This window comes from Sceloporus occidentalis, unplaced genomic scaffold, assembly GCF_023333645.1.
Source record: "Sceloporus occidentalis isolate IW3139 unplaced genomic scaffold, rSceOcc1.0.p SCAF_2, whole genome shotgun sequence".
Taxonomy (NCBI): domain Eukaryota; kingdom Metazoa; phylum Chordata; class Lepidosauria; order Squamata; family Phrynosomatidae; genus Sceloporus; species Sceloporus occidentalis.
The window spans coordinates 186607554-186628650 of NW_028316982.1; the positions used below are offsets into that span (position 1 = coordinate 186607554).

Genomic DNA, 21097 nt, shown 5'->3' on the forward strand with positions numbered 1-21097 from the left:
ACTTGGAAGCAGAGTCAGGGCATGCACTGTGCGGCCACCACACCACCACTCCATCCTGACCCCAGCCCTTTTGGCCAGTCTGTTTAGACCCTAAGTAACAAGGATGAAATTACAAAATGGTTTCCATTTGGAGAATAATGGATATTTATTTCATACAGAAGCAAAGAAGTGAAACTAACGGTTAGGTAACTTGCTTCAGATCTATTGAAGAGAAGTGTGGGTTCCACACATAAATGCAAACACAAATCCACTCTTGCTGTAAAAATTCACTTTTTTCTCCTTATCCTTTTAGGCTCTTATGAAGTAAATAAACACAGATTATCGTAGAAAAAATTAATATTTCAATATCATTTTCTTCAATGGTAAACTCAAACAGCTCAAAAACCCAAACATCCTTTCATGTCAACCACTGTTTTGCAATTCAGAAAAAGTACTTGCCTTACATACTTATGACTTGAAATTAAGGATTACCCTCAGTCTGCTATGTAGTACATTTAAATCTATTTGCTACGGTACATTTACACTTAGGTTCCAGTTTGTTTTGCAAAGCATTAAATCATATTTCCATCCTGATTCAGAACACTAATGATATTCATGAGAAATTCTGTTGTTGTTGTCATTTCTGACTTATGGCAATCCTAAAGTGAACCTATCATGGGGTTTTCTTGGCAAGATTTGTTTAGAGGAGGTTTGCCCTTGCCTTCCCCTCAGGCTGACAGTGTGTGATTTGCCCAAGGTGGGTTTCAAGGCTAAGCTGGGAATCGAACCCTGGTCTTCAGAGTCGTAGTCCAACACTCAAATCACTACGGCACACTGCATGAGAAACTAATTAAAAGATTTTCTAGACCAGTGGTTCCCAACCTGTGGGTTGGGACTCCTTTGGGGGTCAAATGACCCTTTCATGGGGGTCGCCTAAGACCATTGGAAAACACCTATTTAATTACAGTTATGAAGTAGCAACAAAAATAATTTCATGGGTTGGGTCACCACAACATGAGGAACTGTATTAAAGGGTCGTGGCATTAGGAAGGTTGGGAACCATTGTCCTAGACTAAAAGAGGTGAAGGAACAAACCTCCTATTTTATCTGCCTGTTTCCATTCCCTTCTCTGTCCACAGTTAGAAAGGTTATATCCCTTCTCACTGTACAATTACTTTCAATGACTTGTTGGAAGCATTACCTTTTGTTTTCTGGATCACGAGCCACCATGACAAAAGTTGCATCTAACACAGGGCTGTAGATACCATCATTTAACTAAAAGGAAACAATAGGAGGTAAATCACATTTGATGAGCTAGTTCCAACTGATAATGCAATGAAGACATGGATGTTTTTTCCTCCTATTCTATTAGAACTTTCAAGTATTCCTGCCACGAATGGAAGAAAAAGAAAACCCCAGTTTCATTAAAAGCATTGCTTTATTATAATGTATACTGCTTTCTATAGAGATAAATGATAAGTAACTGTATTCACAGGTTCTCACTGTTATCATCCCTGAAAACAGAAATCAAAAATACCCTATGATAACTCCAGAATTAGGACACAATCTGATGACAAGCACATATAATCACCATCAAAAAGAGCATTGCCTTTGGAAGACCCATTTAATACTGTATTTTCAAGGGTGAAATTCTGCTAGACTGCACCTTTGATCTCACATTGTATGAATCCCCTCTCTGAAAAGAACAACTGCTTAAACAGAATACATTCAAGATCTATATTGGACAGTTACATTGAAAAGTAATAAGAATGCTTTATATAGGTCTAGATGTCATCTATCCCTATCCTATCAAAGGGACAGAATGTGGCTAAAATACCAAGAGACAGACAATCTGAAACCTTAACTGACAATAAAACAATTAAGACGCAAAATACAAATCCTACAATAAACCTACAATAAACAATATTTACCAAACACCAATTCAGTTATAAAATGTTACAAATTTCAGGAATACACTAAAATAACAAGGAGATTATACAACAAACCTCAAAGCTATACACTGTGGCAGCATCAGCATTACCAAATTAATTTAGTTTGACACCACTTTAACTACAATGACTCAATGCTATGGAATTCTGGAATTTGTAGTTTTGAGAAATATTTAGCCTTCTGTCAGATGTTCCAACAAACTATACATCCCAGGGTTCCATAGGATGGAGCCATGACAGTTAAAGCGGTGTCAAACTGCATTAATTCTGCAATATACCAGTAGCCACAGATACCTACACCAAAAACCAATAAATCATTTGGATGTACCATTAAAAGGACTAACATACCCTGAAGCCACCCTAAGTTATAGTATAGTGTACAAAGAGTAGCTACTGGTAAGGGCTCTTGTTAAAGGCTCTTGTAGTCCTTCTATAACTCAGCTTTCAGCACAATCGTAAGTACTCTTCACATTACTGACACAGGGGTTGTACGCACAGGACAAAAGACCCATATTATCCCCACCCTTGCATGGCCTAGTTCAGACAACACAGGCCAAAAATCCAGGGTCAAGATTAGGCCCGATCCTGGTAAACTGGACATGGATCCAGTAGATCCAGCTTGATCCCAGGTAAATAGCCTTTACCAGGGATAAATAACCAAAGGTAATATGACCCCTGGTTTGCCAAAGAATTTACTGGAAACTACACAATAACCCCCATCTATTTACACAGCCCCCTTCACTCCTTACCTTGCTTGTACTTAGAAGCCATTCAACATCACTGTGTCTGATGCAAAAACAGGCCATGTGGGTGCAGCCAGGTGCTCTGTTTCCATGTAAGATGCAGTGACGGGAGGTTTCTGAGTAGCAGCAATAGCATGGCAAGGTAAGGAGTGTGTGCCAGTAGTGGGTTCCAGGTTGGCATGGGAATGGGTATGGTAAACACCCATCCATCCCTGCACCAACCTGGGGACCAACCCAACTGAGCAATGGGGTCAAAATCTATCCTGGCCAATCTGCTCAGTCCTCTTATGAATAAAAATATTCCATTATTGAACTAGAGTTTAGAAAAAGCTCTTCACTCCCCCCCCCCTTTTTTTTTTTTTTTTAAATACAGCTCTCACAATCCCAGGCCAATAAGATTTACAAGCTCTGCATTGTAACTAATCAGATCAAGAATTTCTTATTTTTATTAAGTAATTTTATTATTTGGAATAATTTGCTGTCACTAACCTGAAGCATGTGCATCTTCACTTCCATTGAAGTCCTTCCTACCCATGAAACATTTCCAACAAACTTGATATCACGATCTGGATAAATGTGCTGCTCCCATAAACCTAATAATGTGGAAAGCAATTTTATGATACAGTCAGTTGGCATAAGCCTGCCTACATCAAAAGGTCTCTGCTTGTTTCTGGATCAGAAATTTTGCCTGCCTCTGTCCCAGTTATCTACCCACAGTGTACACTGCCAGAACAGGGGTTAATTAATGAATTAATCACTTACCAATTTTATCCACCAGTGCTGTAACAATAGACAGAGGAGATCTCTGAGCAGCATCATGTTTTGTGTGAGTATAACAAATCAGAACTGTAAAAAAGTAATAAGAAAGACTATTAATTATTCTTGGAGTTTATAAAATGTCTTCATTTAAGGAGTATTTTCTTCTAAAACACGCTTTCTTTTGAGAATCCAGTTCTACAATGTGGTCTTTGTGTCAGCCAGAGCTCAAACAAACAAGAAAAAAATTATATATCATCTCATTCACAGTGTTGTTATAATGGTTCAGTCAGTCAAATAAAGAGCTTAAGCTCATGGACTGCAGAAATATAAATATGCACTTTCAAGTGATTCCCAATTTTGGTGACACATACATCTAAAAAGTATGCTTTAAAATTCTGCCAATGGGACTCAAAATCAGGGATCTATGGAGTTTATCAGACGAGGGAAATTGGAAGTATAATCCAATGGCAATCCAAATGCAATCATGGGGTTTAACGTTATTGTGTGATAACCCACCACACGCAATTTCGGGCAATGGGAAGTCAGTCCGAATGCAATCATGGGGTTTCACGTTATTGCGTGATAGACTACCACACACAATTTCAGGCAATGGCAAGCTATTTTCAGACAATGGGGAGTAGTTCAAACGCAATTCAAATTCATGTAAATTCGCTGAACTAGTGAATTCACGTGAATACGTTCTGGCCCCACTTTCTTTTCATTCGAAATTAAGAGAAATTCCTCCCATGTGATAAACTCCTACATGTCCATTTGCCACTTATGCTATGGTGAGATGAGTGGATAGTATGCAGTCTTCCAGATGTACTTGAATGGCAACCATAAGTAGTCCTAGCTAGCATAGCCAATGGTAAGGAATGATAGGAGTTACAGTCCAACATTTGATGGGCCACACAATTCTCCTCCCTTCAAGTATAGGATTTCTCTCAAGGTGTAGGGCATGCTTTTATAGCAACCAATTTCTATGTATGATTGTGAAAAGTGAACAGTGAAGAAAGGGAGAGAATCAATTCATTTGAATTGTAGTGCTGGAAGAGAGTTCTATGGATACCATAAATGGCCAAAAAGACAAAGAAACAGAATGAAGAGGAAATCAAGCCTGAACTCTCCCTAGAAGTCAATATAACTACTGTTGTACTTTGGAGATATCATGAGATGGCTCATTAGAAGAGACAATAATGTTTGGTAAGGCAGTAGGAAAAGAGGAAGATCACATTACAGATGGCAAGACTCAATCAAGGAAGCCATGGCCCTGAATCTGCAATACCTCAACAGGACTATTGATATCATGAGGATCTGGAAAGCTCTCATTCACAGGGTCACCACTGGTTGAAATTGAGTCGACAGCAGTTAACAACAACAATAATTCTAGCAATAATGACATGGGCGGGTTATAGACCGCCATTAAAGTACGCGCAGAGCATGTACTAGGGTTAGGGAGGTGCGGTGCTTCCGCACCTCCTTAACCCTAATACGCGCTCTGCGCGTAAAAAATGACGGCGGCCGTTCCAGACGGCCGCCATCATGAGGACGTCACAGCCGCGCCGCCTCTACACAAGGCGGCGCGGACGTGACGTCCTCGCTCCGCACCAGGGCGCCTAGGGCGCCCTTTGCGCAAACCAGGAAGGAGCTCCGTTTCGGAGCTCCTTCCTGGTTTGAGGCGCTGCTTTGCTTCACTGGGCGCAGCCTTCAGACGGCTGCGCCCAGCGAAGCAAGGGAGAAAGGGGCCAAGCAGCCCCTTTCTCCCCCTCCCCGCCTCCGCGGGGTGTCCTTGGGGCTTGAAGCCCCAAGGACACCCCTTTTCAGGCTGCAGGGAAGCGGCGTTTTGCCGCTTCCCCGCAGCCTGAAAAGCGGCGGATCGGGGCCTCAGCGGCTGCCGTTCTAGCCGCTGAGGCCCCGATACACCGGTGAAAGGGGCGGGTACAGCCCGCCCCAAATAGGCGGTCTGTAACCCGCCTTGGTTTCCAAATTCAGCAGTGTTTGTGGACCCATGCACGCTTATATTTCTGTGCTCTCTGTAGAATTGTCTAAAGGAGGCATTTGTACTTCTTCTGCCTAGTATGATTTATGATCAAAATTTAGAGAGGAATTCAAACATAAAACTGTTGGGGGCAGGAGTGTGTAAGTTCCCAATTCCCAAGTGCTGGAAGCACTTTCTCTTATGATACCCTAATTCTATGTATTGTCTGAAACCACCCTCAGATATGTTCAGACATCGAGTTCTGACATCAGCAATCAGCTTGAAATTAAAATAATGATATACAGAATTACAATAACTTCTGTACACCCAAAACATCTTTGAGCTCCTGCCATATTTCTTCCTTCATGTAATTACAGGTGAAGCACTATAGCAGGAGGCTTAAGACTACACATAACTAGGGCAGCACAAAGCATGTGCCATACATACTTCTACCGTATTCCTCATTCCTACAAGCAGTAAATCACCAGAACAATGACAAAAAAATTGAAAGGACTTCCAAATGATTAACACAGTAGCCTTTAACACTCCCCTCTAATCTAAGCCAGTTAACTTGATGATTATTATCAGAAATAAGAGGGAGCAAGGAAAAAAGGCAATTGTATGAAATTGTACAGACCCATATGATACATGTATTCCCTCACCTATCATCAAACTTAATTACAGATTGCAACCATTTCTTTGCTGAAGAAAGCAACTGCTTTTTATAAGAACAATGCAGGTAACAACATCTCAGCAATTCAGTGGGGGAAAATGCTAGATATGCAGAGGACAGAGTTCAAATCTCAGGTCAGCCATAGTCCCAATGGAAAACCTAGGGGTAAAATACATACATCAACTTCACAAAATGTTGTGAGTTACAGATGGTAATGAACTGTACATTTCCAAATGGTAAAGCGTTCATTTTTCTAAAGAGAATTTTGCTCATTATTCAATCATCAGATCACTAGATAAATGAAATGTATTTGTTACATACCTCCTAAGCTATCAAGATCTTCAAGAATTCGGCCAAACCTGTTAAAATAAAAGTGTAACACAATAAATAAAAGAGCATGAATGCTAGGGCCCCAAATACACAGCCTGTCCACTCTATTAAAGTAAAATTAAAAATAGAACTTTATTTACCTGACTGTGTTATGTACATTAAGGTATTTCTCTCTTATTTCAGGCTGGCTTCCCAAAGGCAGAATAACTTCTATATAGCTGTCACTCATCTTCCTTGGGGGCAAGACAGCTTGGCTTTCAGCAAGGAGTGTATGTAAGGCTTTTCGTTCATTCATTGCTTGTACATGGTCACTGGGACAGGAAGGCAACCAAACCAAATTATTCTAAATGAGAGGGGAAAACAGTACCTAGGGCCAATGTGCAGCTGCTTTAACATAATTATTAAAATCATTCATTTTTAGCTGGACGTTATCAGTTCAAACCTTAGTTTAACCATGACTTAGTTTAGCCAAGACCTTAGACAAGTTACTACCAAGTTCAAACCATTTTTTGCAATGTAGGAAGAATGACACTAACATTTCCTCAAGGGTTGCAGTTTGTTCTCAAGGATTGATCATATGATATTATGTGCACTTAGATCATCATCCATCATTAACTTCAAAAAATCTGGTAGATGAAAGGCTGAATTTTTAATTTGTTTATTTTAAAGAATGTATTTTAATGAGTGTACTTTAATGGTTTTATAGTACTGTATTTTGACTGCTGGTTTTATGTATTTTCTTTTTTAATTGTGTTCTGTATTTTAACATGTTGTACCCTGCCTCAAACCTTGAGGAGAGGCAGGAAAAAATAAACATTATTATTGTTGTTGTTGTTACCATTTAAGAATCTCAGTTGTTATTGCTACTCTGCTGTAAGAAACTAAAGTGGTCCTTTGGACAACGCCAGATCCTCAGTAATTCAAGGAAGAGCTAGTTTCGTTTCTAAAGGATGTATGGCAGTCTTTTTCACTATCACAGTGCTATTTCATATAGTATGAAAAACTACAAAAAAAAACTGAAGTTTACAAGTTTCATACCTCCAGTTAGTAGATGCTCCTACTATCTCTCTCAGTTTATTTCGCACTGAAAGAAAACAATGATTAGTCAGAAAGACCTGATGGTATAACAATGGTCAAAGGTTTTTGCTAATCTCGCAAGATATGTAAGTGTAAGCAAAGTCATGCAAAGAGCAGCTGAAATGCAATACTCGGGAGTTTATCACACTAGCGAGATCCTATGGGAAAACAAGATTTAAAGGAGAGTTAAATTGGAGAAAACCTCAGAACTGCCCAAACTTTATCACATGACATCACTGTTAACATGAAATAATGTGAAGTTAAACCAAAGTAAAGCCGGAGAAAAACTGCAGTTTTTTTACTTTCGGGAAATTCCTAAAAAGGTGGTGTTTTTCTCCGCTTTAACTTTGGTTTAACTTCACGTCATTTCACTTTAGCAGCAATTCAGTGTGATAAACTTCCCAAATTTGCAGGTTCTGTTTACATTCAAATTTAATTTATCTCCCCTTTAAATCCCGTTAGACAGGTTCATTCCTGCTCTAGTGGAATAATCCAATCATGCCTTAATAAATAGGGGAGTTGTCGCCATGTGCCTTCAAGTCGTTTCTGAGTTATGATGACTCTAAAGCAAACCTATAATGGTGTTTTCTTGGCAGGGTTTGTTCAGAGGAGATTTGCCATTGCCTTCCTCTGAGGTTGAGAGCATGTGACTTGCTCAAGGTCTTACAGTGCATTTCATGGCCAAGCTGGGAATCGAATCCTGGTCTCGAGAGATATAGTCCAACACTCAGATCACTATACCAAACTGGCTCCCTAAGCAGGTAAGACCATGACAACATTGATAATGAAATACATGCCTTCTGTTTTTGTAGCATGGCTTTTAAAATATATACTGTATACTGAATTTAAACTTTTCAATTAACCAAATATCCCCAAAAAGTACATTTCAACTCCTATAAACTAGATGTTGCAGGAACAATTAAACAAACCAGATCATTTTCAGAACTTGCTTTGAACCACAAAAGACAAACATGTTAAACTCACAGAAGGAACCATGATTCAGTTGGATAAGAATTTACAGCATGGCATCGTGGTGCACTAGAACAGTAATGGGATTGATTATCTATTTAGTGGCCCAAAACAGTGCAAGAAGAGAAGGAGAAGCATCAGAGATGTACTTGAAGCAGATTTATTGGGATATGCATATTTCACCATCAAAAAACTCTTTTTGGGGGCAGCTTTAATAATACAAATATACAATGGACCCTTGGTATCAGCTGGGGTTTGGTTCCAGGACACCCCTCCCCCATGGATACAGAAAAGGGGTAAAAGGATTAAAAGCTATTTTAAAATAGTATATTTAAAACTATACAGCACCCTCTTAAAAGTCCTCTTTTTAAAAACCAAAAGATTGTCAGATTTTTTTTAAAAAAAAGTCTTCATTGATCAACAGAAGGAAAACAAGGAGAGGGCCATTCTAGCATCCCTGGAGAGGGAATGCCAGAATTTAGGGGCAGCCACTGAGAAGGCCCTATCTTATATCCATACCAACCATTCCTGTGAAGGTACTAAGACTGGAAGAAGGGCCTCTCCAAAAAAAAAAAAAACCCTCAAGAGCTGCAAAGGCTTGTAGGAGGAAATATAATCTATCAGATAGCCCCGATCTAAGTTGTATAGGGTTTTATAAATTATAAGGAAAACTATGAAAGAAAGAAATACTGCTGACAGCAACACACTGACTCATATAAGGCTTTCTGATCACCCCAAACAAAACTGTGTAGCTCTTTAGAGAGACCGTAATCTTGAAGGCATACATGAACCCAGCATTCTAAACTACAAATAAAGCATGTTGAGGTTCCCATTTTCTGTTATCACTGAAATAAGAGTAGTCATGAATGCAACATCATGTGAAGCAGACAAAGGAAGAGTACCAGGATGCAAAGGCAAAGTAGCTCTAGGAAGGGTATAAAGTAGGCAAAGAAGTTACAAATGGGGAAAATAATTGGTGAGATAGATGGACCCTTTAAGAAAAGAATGGAACTGTCATAAGGAGCCCTGGTGGTGCAGTGGTTAAATGTCTGTATTGCAGCCACTCACTCACAAACCATAAGGTTGCGAGTTCAATACCAGCGAAAGGGCTCAAGCTCTACTCAGGCTTGCATCCTTCTGAGGTCGCTAAAATGAGTACCCAGATTGTTGGGGGCAATTAGCATACACTTTGTAAACCGCTTAGGGAGTGCTTAAGAGCACTGATAAGCGGTGTAGAAATGTACTTGCTATTGCTATTGCTATAAGGAACAGCCAATGAGAATTCAACAAAATGAAAAACCTAGGAACAGGACAGGTTGATGAGACTGTATATATGCGGCTGGACCAATATTCATTTCAAAGTGTAGAGAACTGCCATAGAAGCTGTCTTTCATTCATCTTATTCAGTATAATAGGTATGATTGGTCAAAATGTAGTGTCCCTAAGGCGGGGTACAAACCGCCGCTTTGCGGCGGTCTGCCGCCGCCGCCGGTAGATCCGTGGGGGAGCCGGAGCCTTCAGACGGCGCGGCTCCCGCGCGGACCGAAAAAGAAGCTCCAAAATGGAGCTTCTTTTTCAGTCACGTTTGTGACGTAGCGAGGCGCCAGGGGCGCACTCGCTACGTCATAAAGGCTGCGACACGTACGGACGCTCAGCGTCCGATACGTAAAGATGGCGGCGCCCATGTGGAAGGGGCGCCGCCATCTTGTACGTATAGGATACGTACTAGGGTTAGGGGGGTGCGGAAGCACCGCCCCTTCCTAACCCTAGTACGTATCCTATACGTACTAAATGGCGGTATGTATCCCGCCTAAGAGAGTTTTAGAGCACTTGATACTGTGGGTTAGGGAGCTAAGAAGAAACTGATGCCTTCCAGAATCAATAACACAAATCTATATTTTAAAAAAACCTCTTATCTTCCTGACATCTTGTCAACATGCATAACAGAAGAAGCTGTAAAGATACATAGATTATATTATGATTAATAAGACATGCTGTTTTTGCTTTACAGGTTGAAATCGTTTAGTGAATCTCAGTGACTGAGAATCATTGCCAGAAAATAAGAATGTGGATTTTTCATTAACTTTCCAACAAAGATTGATAGGAGAAAGATAGCAGTAGATACATAGTCAAATTAAAATGCGTACAGGTTACCACAACACACCATTATTCACATGAATCGGTAACTGTCCTGTGAAGGAGAAAAAGCAATTTAGATTAACAGCATAAATGTAAAAAAAAAAAAAAGGGGGGGAGGGAGAAAAACAATTTGCATTATTCTTCTGTCCTTACTGCACTCAGTCACGAAACACAAGAACATTCACAACTGCCTCTTAACTTATTTTATTCTAGTAATAATTTATTTTCACTCCAGAGTTATATACTTCCACATATTTTTTCAGAAATATATAGCACTGCAGAATATTGAATAATTGTATTTTCTTTCCCTTCATGCTCAGTTCCATGTTATCCCCCATTTATGTGATCATTTTTCTCTGTTCCTGCTGGAAAGAGAAGTCTCACATTAAACAAGGTGCCAGGAGCTCAATATTCCTTCTCGTCATAAATTTTTCCCATTGTTACAAGATTTAACTTTTTTTAAAAAAATTGCAACTATATTTCCTCCTTCACAATCCTGCAGATTCCAAGATGTACTGAGATAAAACCACAAGGTACAGTGTCACTTTTACCACTATCTTATTCTTTTATAGGACAGTCTGTAAAAAAAGCAGATGTGCTTTACTGGTCATATTTCACGTGTTGCATAGCTCTGATATATTACCTTCTTCCATATGTTGAGTAGGCTGGGAGCCACTGGTGGATGATGTCAGATTCCTAGCCAGGACAGGACAGACCTTGTGTAACAAAAACACTCTGCACCAAAAGAAGAATTGAACCCTGTCAAACACAAATTGTATCACCATAGCATACACTAAGGGCACAGTCCTTGAGGTCTGCTGGCCCTCATGATGGAAAATAGTGATAGGACTCATATAACATTCCAAATGCTATTGGCTTCTTAACTTCCACCTTAACTCTTGCCCACATAGCCAATAGTGTGACATGCTAGGAGCTGCAGTCCAGCAACAGTTAGACCCCATTACACCCTGATATACAAGAACAGCCCCACTATACTGACAGAACACAAGTTATACCACTACTGCTATAGGAATACCTGAGATATGACAATGAAAAAGGCTGAGTTGTGGGTGAAATGATGGTAACGAAACCTCATATTAGGTTTGCCTTAGGGCCGCCATAAGTCAGAAATGACTTGAAGGGACAAAACAACAACAGAGTAAAGTACTGAATTTATTTCAATAAAACTGTTCTAATCTTAACAATTTTATTTCCTTATAAAAATATTCAAATATGAATATATGTGAATGTGCAAATGGAAATATGCACACTCAGGTTGACCAGATGTCCTAATTGCAAAAGAGGACAAGTCAGGGGGAAATGTAGGACACTGGGGGGAGATGTAGGACGTTACAAAATAAAAGTCAAAAATAGTCCTATAAACATACATTTCTGCTTCTTAGTCATGCTCCAAAAGGAGGACATTTTGAAATTCCTCCTGGGAATTTTTAGTGAGCAAGGGAGAGTTGTAATGTCCATGGTGGTGGTGATGTGTGCCTTCCAGACTTATGGCGACCCAATGGGCTCTTTTGGCAGGATTTGTTCAGAGGAGGTTTGCCACAGCCTTCCCCTGAGGCTGAGAGCATGTGCCTATGGAGATGTAAAGGGGATCACAAGGATGAAAAAAAGTTTGAGAACCACTGCTCTAGAAGCTCCTCTCCCATCCAAGCCAGAGAAGGCCAAATGCCAGAAACTGGGCATTAAGACAGTGGCGTCACTAGGTTTGGTGTCACCCGGTGTGGTAACTCATGGTGTTACACCCCCATCAACCTTCTCCCATTCCACACCATACAGAACCCTTAACAATTTTTTTAACTAATGTTACTCACAATCATAATTCCTGTATATTGCTGGATGTAATTGTAATAGTTTTGACATAAAAACCTAGCAAAATTAAAATTATACTTTTCAGTTACAACATCACACACACAGTTTAAATGTATTTACATATACAGTGCTCCCTCCACATTCGCTGAGGTTCTACAGAGACAGCTCTCACTAAGATCTCGAATGACCTTTTACAGGTCAAGGCTAATGGCCTTTACTCTGTTCTCATCCTTCTTGATTTGTCTGCAGCCTTTGACACCGTTGATCACTGTCTTCTAGTTGATATACTTTCTGACCTTGGGTTCTCAGACTCTGTTCTTGACTGGTTTAGATCTTAATAATAATAAATAATAATAAATAAAAATTTTATTTATATACCGCCCTTCCAACAGATCAGGGCGGTTTACAACAGGTTAAAAACAGTAGAAGAAACAATAAAACCATACAACAATTTCATCAAAAACAAAGACAAAAAAAGCCCCGGGTTAGCCAGTCCCTTTGCCAGTGCGGAGGAAGGAGGCCTAAGGGACTTTAATCAGGGAATGCAGTCCCAAACAGGAAGGTCTTTAGGTCCCGTCTGAATTGGGCCAGGGAGGTAGCTGAGCGGAGCTCTATGGGCAGCATGTTCCAAAGGGCTGGGGCGGCGATGGAAAATGTCCTCCTAGTAGTGGAGACAAACCTCGCCCCGGGAACCCTAAGTAGTTGCTGCCCAGATGTTCTGAGGGTGCGGGGCGGAATGTATGGGAAGAGGCGGTCCTTCAGGTATCCTGGGCCCAAGCCATTTAGGGCTTTATAGGTCATCACCAACGCCTTATATTGCGCCCGGAAGCGAATGGGCAGCCAATGGAGATCTTTTAGCACCGGTGTTATATGGCTGGCCCTGGAAGTACCAGTGACCAGCCTGGCTGCCATGTTCTGCACCATTTGTAGCTTCCGGGTTTGGTATAAGGGTTGCCCCATGTAGAGTACATTGCAGAAGTCCAGTCTCGAGGTTACCAGAGCATGTACCACAGTTTCAAGGTCCCTCTGGGCCAGGTATGGGCGCAGCTGGCGAATAAGCCGAAGCTGATGACAGGTGCTCTTGACCGTCGCATTCACCTGAGTAGTCAGGCGAAGGGACGAGTCAAGAAGCACCCCCAGACTGCGCACGGAGTCCTTCACAGGGAGCGTGACCCCGTTCAGGACAGGTGGAACCACCGCCATTCCCGGACCAGGGGAACCTATCACGAGTACCTCCGTTTTCTCTGGATTCAGCTTGAGTCGGTTTTCCCTCATCCAGCCCATTACTGACTCCAGACAGGCCACGAGAGGAGAGACGCCATCCTCAGTCACTGCATCAGTCGGAGACATAGAGAAAATTATTTGGGTGTCATCAGCGTACTGATAACCCCGCGCCCCATGTCTCCGGATGATCTCTCCCAGCGGTTTCATGTAAATGTTAAATAGCATGGGAGACAGAATGGCTCCTTGAGGGACCCCAGTTTTAAGGGCCCTCTCATCGGAGCACACGTCTCCCAGCTGCACCATCTGGGACCTCCCGGAGAGGTAGGACCGGAACCACTGGAGCGCAGTGCCCCCGATTCCCACCTCTGCCAGGCGCCCCAGAAGGATACCATTGTCTATGGTATCGAAAGCCGCTGAGATGTCCAAGAGCACCAACAGGGACACGCTTCCCCTGTCGATGCCCAGACGGAGATCATCGACCAAGGCGACCATGGCCGTCTCAACCCCGTAACCCGCCCGAAAGCCAGTTTGAAATGGGTCCAGATAATCCGTTTCATCCAAGACCGCCTGAAGCTGGATTGCAACCGCCCTCTCGATCACCTTCCCCAAGAATGGCAGCAGTGAAACTGGCCGATAATTATTATGTACCAGGGGGTCGAGGGAGGGCTTTTTTAATAAAGGTTTTACAATGGCCAATTTAAGATCAGATGGAAATTGCCCTTCCCTTAAGGATGTATTAATAATCCGGCGTAACAATAAAGTCACAGCCGGTCCCCCCTGGGCTGCTAGCCACGAGGGACAGGGATCGAGAGAGCAGGTTGTCTTCCGAACACTTCCGAGGATCTTGTCCACATCATCGGTACTTACCAACTCAAACCGATCCAGTTTAACAAAGTCCACGGAGGCTCTGGATGCCTCTACCCTAGGTTCTGCCTGAATGTCAGCGTTAAGACCTTCGCTTATCCAAGAAGTTTTATCCGCGAAGAAGTTGTTAAATTGGTCACAGCAGGCCTTAGAAGGTTCAAGGATCTGGTTCAGGGCAGGAGGGAGCTGAGTTAGCTCTCTGACTACCCTGAACAACTCTGCTGGCCGCGACTCCGCGGACGCGATGCGAGCACCATAGAACGAATTCTTTGCTGCTCGTATCGCCTCTCCATAGTCCTCTAACCGTTGGGCTAGGAGAGTCTTGTCGTCTAAGCGAAGGTGTTTCCGCCAACGGTACTCTAGCCGTCGCAGCCCCCGCTTCCTTGCCCGGAGATCTTCCATATACCAGGGCTTACGTTTGGAAGCGGGTCTGAGAGGGCGCTTGGGAGCGATACTGTGTATAGCCCTCGAGAGACCGGTATTCCAGATACCAGTCAGGGCATCAACAGAATCGCCGTCACTTCCAACCATGTATCCCTCTAGGGCTTCCTGGAACCTTTTGGGTTCCATTAGCCTTCGAGGGTGGACCATCTTACTTGTCTGGCAGATCTTTTGCAGTAGTTGCAGGGGGCCAGACTTCTCCTGTTCCCTTATCTGTTGGAGTCCCCCAGGGCTCTGTTCTGGATCCCCTTCTGTTTTCTCTCTACACACTGTCCTTAGGTAAACTCATTAGCTCTTTTGGTTTTTCCTACCATCAGTATGCCGATGACACCCAGTTATATCTTTCTACCCCTGACCTTTCTCCAAGGCTTGAACAGCAAGTTTCATCTTGTCTCACAGCTGTCTCGCAGTGGATGGGCCATCGGCGTTTGAAGCTCAACATGTCCAAGACGGAGCTTCTTGTCTTTCCTCCTAAGTCCACCCTTCAACACTCCTTTTCTGTCTCTGTGGACAACATTTCTATTCAACCAGTCCAGCAAGCCCGCAGTCTTGGTTTTATCTTTGACTCTTCTCTGTCGTGTATCCCTCAGATCCAGACCACAGCCAAGGCTTGTAGATTCTTTTTGTACAATATTGCCAAAATCCGACCATATTTCTCCACCTCTACTGCCAAGATCCTGGTCCATGCCTTAGTGATCTCATGACTTGATTACTGTAACGTCCTCCTGGCTGGGCTTCCTCTTTCTCACCTCCATCCTTTAATCTCTGTCCAGCATTCAGCTGCACAGATTATCACTACTGCCCAGTGCTCTGACCATATCTCTCCTGTTTTGGCATCCCTTCACTGGCTCTCGCTCCCTTTTCGTATTCAGTATAAGCTCCTGCTGTCGACATTTAAAGCCCTCCATGGACTGGCCCCTCCTTACTTATCAGACCTTCTTTCTCCTCACCTTCCCACTAGGGCCCTCCGTTCTGGTAGTCTAGGTCTGCTGTCTCAGCCCAGGATTTCCTCTACCCCATCTAGGATTCGCCCCTTTTCACTTGCTGCCCCTCACTCCTGGAACCTTCTTGCCCCGCAAGCAAGAGCCATCACTTCTTTAACCAGCTTCAAAACGGAGTTAAAGACCATTCTGTTCAGGGCAGCGTTCCCAGGCATTGCAGAATTGTCACTTGCTATTTGATGTTCTTTTCTTGCCTGTTTTATTGAATCATTTCCTGTATTGCTATGTATTTCATATGTATTACCCTACTAGAGAGGCCCCTTCCCCACCACCTCTCCTTTCCCCTTTTGTGTCGTGTCTTTTTAGATTGTAAGCCTGAGGGCAGGGAACCATCCAATTAAAAAGATTGTATGTACAGCGCTGTGTAAATTTACAGCGCTTTATAAATAAAGGTTAATAATAATAATAATAATAATAATAAGAGTGAAGGACCCCCGTGAATGCGGAAAAAACGCAAATTACAAAAAAAAACAAAACCACTATTCTTTTTACCTGAGAGAACACCTTTCTAGGAATCTCCAGGTCCTTCAGTGCAACTCTATGGTCAACATTTGCCAGAAGTTAATCACAGGCCTGTTACAGACTGCCAAAATAAAGCTGCTTCGAGTCTCTTTGGAGATATGCTGTTTAAATGATGCATGGGTCCTAAGAGTCCGGAGGTCGCGTCAAAGCCACACTCCATTCCTAAGCACTGGAGTGCAGCTTTGGTGCAGCTTCCGGATTCTTAGGACCCATGCATCATTTAAACAGCATACCTCCAAAGAGACTCGAAGCAGCTTTATTTTGGCAGTCTGTAACAGGCCACAGAATCATGCTGGAGGACCTACAAATGCCTAGAGGAGTGTTTTTTCAAGGAACGTCTCCAGCACAAGTCTACGGTCAACTTCTGGCAGAGTTGCACTGGAGGACCTAGAGATTCCTATTTTATTTATTTGGAGTATTTATACCCCACTCTTCAGCCAAAAAGACTCTCAGAGCACCTTACAAATTGTTAGACCGTTCCCTGCCCTTGGGTTTACAATCTAAAAAGACATGATACAAAAGGAGAAGGGGATAAAAACAAGTCCAGAGAGAACATATTAATCAAGACCACAAATAACCAAAGCCGCAAAAGTCAAAGCCGCAAACGTGGAGGGCTGACTGTACATAGCTTCATGCGGCTGAAGTGAAAAATTGGTAAAATGTGATGTTTTAAAATAAAATTTAAAAACATTTTAAATAAAATTTTAAAACATTTTAAAATAAAATTTAATTTAAAAAATTAAAATTTGAAAACTGGGGCCTCTTCATTCTCACACCCCATTACTGCACTATCCACTTATATTGCTGCTATTCCACTTTTACTGCTTTGGCTGCCTCCTGTTGCATTCTGGGATTTGTAGTTCAGTAAAGCCTAAGAGCTCTCTGGCTGAGAATGCTAAACTGCAAGTCCCAGAATGCAACAGGAGGAGACAGCCGGGGCCGTTAAAGTGGAATAACAGCGCTATAAGAGTGTAGTGCAGTAATCTAGTGAGCCTCTCACCCCATCTCTTCAGCATTTTAATGGGACACAGGCGAACTCTGCCCAAAGGCAGGTGTTTGAGGAGCAGTGGTATGTCACCTCCTGCACTCTGCACCCCCAGCAACTCCCTTGGTCACACAGTGGTTAAATGCCTGTACTGGAGCCACTCATTCACAAACCACAAGGTTGTGGGCTCAATCCAATCAGGGTCCGCTCAGGGTCCGCTCAGCCTTGTATCCTTTCTAAGTCACTAAAATTAGTACCTAGCTTGTTATAGAATCATAGAAGTGTAGAGTTGGAAGAGACCACAAGGGCCATCCAGTCCAACCCCATTCTGCCATGCAGGAAATCCAAATCAAAGCATCCCCAACAGATGGCCATCCAGCCTCTGTTTGAAGACCTCTAAGGAAGGAGACTCCACTACACTCCGGGGAAGTGTGTTCCACTGTCGAACAGCCCTCACTGTCAGGAAGTTCCTCCCAATGTTGAGGTGGAATCTCTTTTCCTGTAGCTTGCATCCATTGCTCCGGGTCCTAGTCTCTGGAGCAGCAGGAAACAAGCTAGCTGCCTCCTTAATATGACAACCCTTCAAGTATTTAACCAGGGCTATCATATCACCTCTTAACCTTCTCTTCTCCAATTGTTGGGGGCACACATTGTAAACCCTTCAAGGAGTGCTTAAGTGCACTGATAAGTGGTATAGAAATGCACTTGCCATTGCTACCGACCCGCGTGCTGAAGACAAGCAAAGAAGGGGAAGGAGGGAGGAAGGAAGGAGGGCCTGGCCCTGTGTTCCAGAGCCCCAAGGGTCTCCTCTCTCTGCTCTTGCACAATAGAAACCAAAATAAAAACAGCTGCACAAAAGGCCCAAGGGAAGCAAGAGTCTGCTGGCCTTACCTGCGGGACAGCATTCTGCTGGAGCTGCAAGACCCCAACCTCTGGCCCCTTTGGGAACTGGCCTATGCAGCCCCGCCTGAAGCTTCCTGTTGCTGGAGGGCTCTTTCGCCACGCCTCGGTCAGGAATTCAGCCCTGCTGGCTGGTTCGGCTGCCAAGGTCTTAATAGTAGCAGAGCTTTCTTCTTCTACTGCTGTTCACCCCTCTTCCCCCAAATGGTTCCTCCCAAGGCTGGTCTCCTCCACTGGGAGCCGGGCTCCTCCATTTCAGAGACAGGGGTGAGTGCCTCTGGCTTGTGACATTTGCTCCGAAACACTACAGAAATAACCCAGTTTGAGAGGGCTTTAACTGCCCTGGCTCAGTGCTAGGGAATTCTGGGAACTGTAGTTTTGTGAGACATTTAACCTTCTCTGTCAGAGAGAGCTCTGTGCCACCCACAATAAACTACAAATCCCAGGATTCCCTAGCACTGAGCCAGTTAAAGCAGTCTCACACTGGATTATTTCTGCAGGGTGTTTTGGCCCATAGTCAGGGGTAGCTGTGAAAGAGGCTACCTATGAAAAACAGGGATAGCTCAATAAAATCCAAAACCCACCAAAGAATGGGGGCTTTATTGGCCAGCCAAAATAGACAAAACACACTGTGCAAGGTTTGGAAGCTCCACTGGCTTCTTCCTCAGGCAGAATTTGTTTACAAAAGCATCCAAGAGGAAGAGACTGTGGGAGTCACAGGCCTACGTTTTGTATAGATGTTGTCTCTGCTGTAGTTTTGTTGTTGTTGTTGTTGTTGTTGTGTGCCTTCAAGTCATTTCTGACTTATAGTGACCCTAAGGCGAAGCTGTCATGGGGTTTTCTTGACAACATTTGTTCAGAGGATGTTTGCATTTGTCTTCCTCAGACTAGGCTGAGAGAGTGTGACTTGCCTAAGGTCACCCACTGGGTTTCATGGCCAAGCGAGGAATCAGATCCTGGTCTCCGGAGTTGTAGCCCCAACACTTAAACCATTACACCATGCTGGCTCTCAGTGTGGGTAGGCATGTGTTTAATGGGACTTTCAACATAAGCTACTGTTTACAAAAAGAGGCACGTCTCACTTCATAAACTAACCAGGGTGAGGACAGATTGGTACTTGGATGGGAGACCACCAGGGATCTAATCCTCTCAGGAATCCTGTCCGCATTGACTGTACAGGCCTAGACAGACCAAACCTCTGATGCAAATTCCTATCTGCCTGTTTTGCTCTCTTAGGATAAATCTTCTTCTGGTTGTTATTTTTCACAGTTTCTTTCCCACAGTGTTTGGGGAGGATTAGGGGCGTCACAATAACTGTTTCCTTTTGCTTTCTTGTTTTAGTTAGGTCCTTGGCAGCATTTCGTCTGAACCGTGTCGCCAGTAAGACTGGAAATATATTTAATCCAGAAAAAACAAAATTACTTCTGTTTCTAGCTTTGGGAGGCAAAACATATAGCCAGCAACAGAGTGGATGGTGTGTTGGTTTTCTTCTGGATCTGGAAGGCAAGCTTTCAGAGAAGCAACACAGTGCAGGTTTTGTGGTTTGCTGCAATCACATGGCTAGGAAAAATGATCTTTATTTAGGAACAGGAACAAGGAAGGAAGCAGAAGAGCAAAGAGTTCTGGGTGTCAATGACTCTACAGGTTACTCTAAAACAAAGGCAGAAATATTGAATATTGAAAGGATATTGGAAAATGTAAAAGGGATCAAAGCTATTAATTGGAAAAATACTAAAAGGAAATGATGTGTAATTTGTTTGAAATGCTGAGAATTATGTTTTGTTTTGTTTCTGAATAAAAATGTTTTTAAAAAATAAAATAAAGGTGGAAATCAGGTGGCTCTGTAAATGTTGGCCAGCAAGTCCCATCAGCCATGACCAACATAGTTAATAGTGAGGAATGCTGGGAACTGCAGTCCAACAACACCCTGTTTTATAACCATTTCTTTGTACAGTGAAACCATATTACTGTCTGTTCAGAAGCCATTCCCACTGAGTTCAATGGGGTTGAAGCTGAGGTAAGTAGATATGCCTGGGGTGTGTCTCCACTACTTTGAAAGCATCTCTCTCTATATATATATACACACACACACACACACAATGGACCCTTGTTATACACTGAGGTTTGGTTCCAGGATCCCCTGTGGATAACAAAATCCGTGGATGCTCAAGTCCCATTAAATATAATGACATACCAAAATGGCATCCCTTATAAAAAATGGAAAATCAAGGTTTCATATTTGAAATTTATACTTTTTGGAACATTTTCAAACCATGGATGCTTGAATCTGTGTATAAAAAATCTGTGTATAAGAGCTGACTGTATAGGTATATGTGTGTGTGTGTGTGTGTGTGTGTATATATATATTTCTCTATAGATGGATGTATATATACCTCTCTCTCTATATACACACACACACACACACACAGTATATTCCACTAGGACCACAAGTATAACCATCTCAGATTGATAGATAGATAGATAGATAGATAGATAGATAGATAGATAGATGTAAATATATATTAGATAGATATATTACATAGATATATTAGATAAACATATATTAGATATATATATATATCTTGATAGAAATATACATTAGATAGATACATATAAATATATATTAGATGTATTACATATAGATATATATTATATTACATAGATGGTTAGATATTAGATAGATAGATTAAAATTTATAGATGAATAGATATATATATTAGATAGATAGGTGAAACTG

General features: G+C 42.3%; 1 protein-coding gene across 7 annotated transcripts in view; it reads right to left on the bottom strand.

Annotated features, from left to right (window-relative positions):
• Nucleotides 1-18532, bottom strand: part of ACOT9 (acyl-CoA thioesterase 9) — a 30338-nt gene extending 11806 nt beyond the window's left edge. For 2 of the 7 annotated variants that reach the window (XR_016280194.1, XM_089511755.1), the window contains exons 1-9: nt 18352-18513; nt 11240-11331; nt 10622-10648; nt 7450-7495; nt 6552-6722; nt 6403-6440; nt 3434-3517; nt 3161-3264; nt 1181-1254 (exon numbers count right to left, since the gene is read on the bottom strand). Coding sequence is in view for 5 of the 7 variants with exons in the window: in XM_089511755.1 (XP_089367881.1) it covers nt 1181-1254; nt 3161-3264; nt 3434-3517; nt 6403-6440; nt 6552-6722; nt 7450-7495; nt 10622-10648; nt 11240-11331; nt 18352-18365 (650 nt within the window). In the remaining 2 variants the exon portion in view is untranslated. Of the gene's footprint in view, nt 1-1180; nt 1255-3160; nt 3265-3433; nt 3518-6402; nt 6441-6551; nt 6755-7449; nt 7496-10621; nt 10649-11239; nt 11332-12543; nt 12697-12719; nt 12738-18351 lie in introns of those variants that run through there. The other 5 variants (XR_016280195.1, XM_089511759.1, XM_089511757.1 and 2 more) reach the window with 5 other exon arrangements.
• Nucleotides 18533-21097: the final 2565 nt, after the last annotated feature.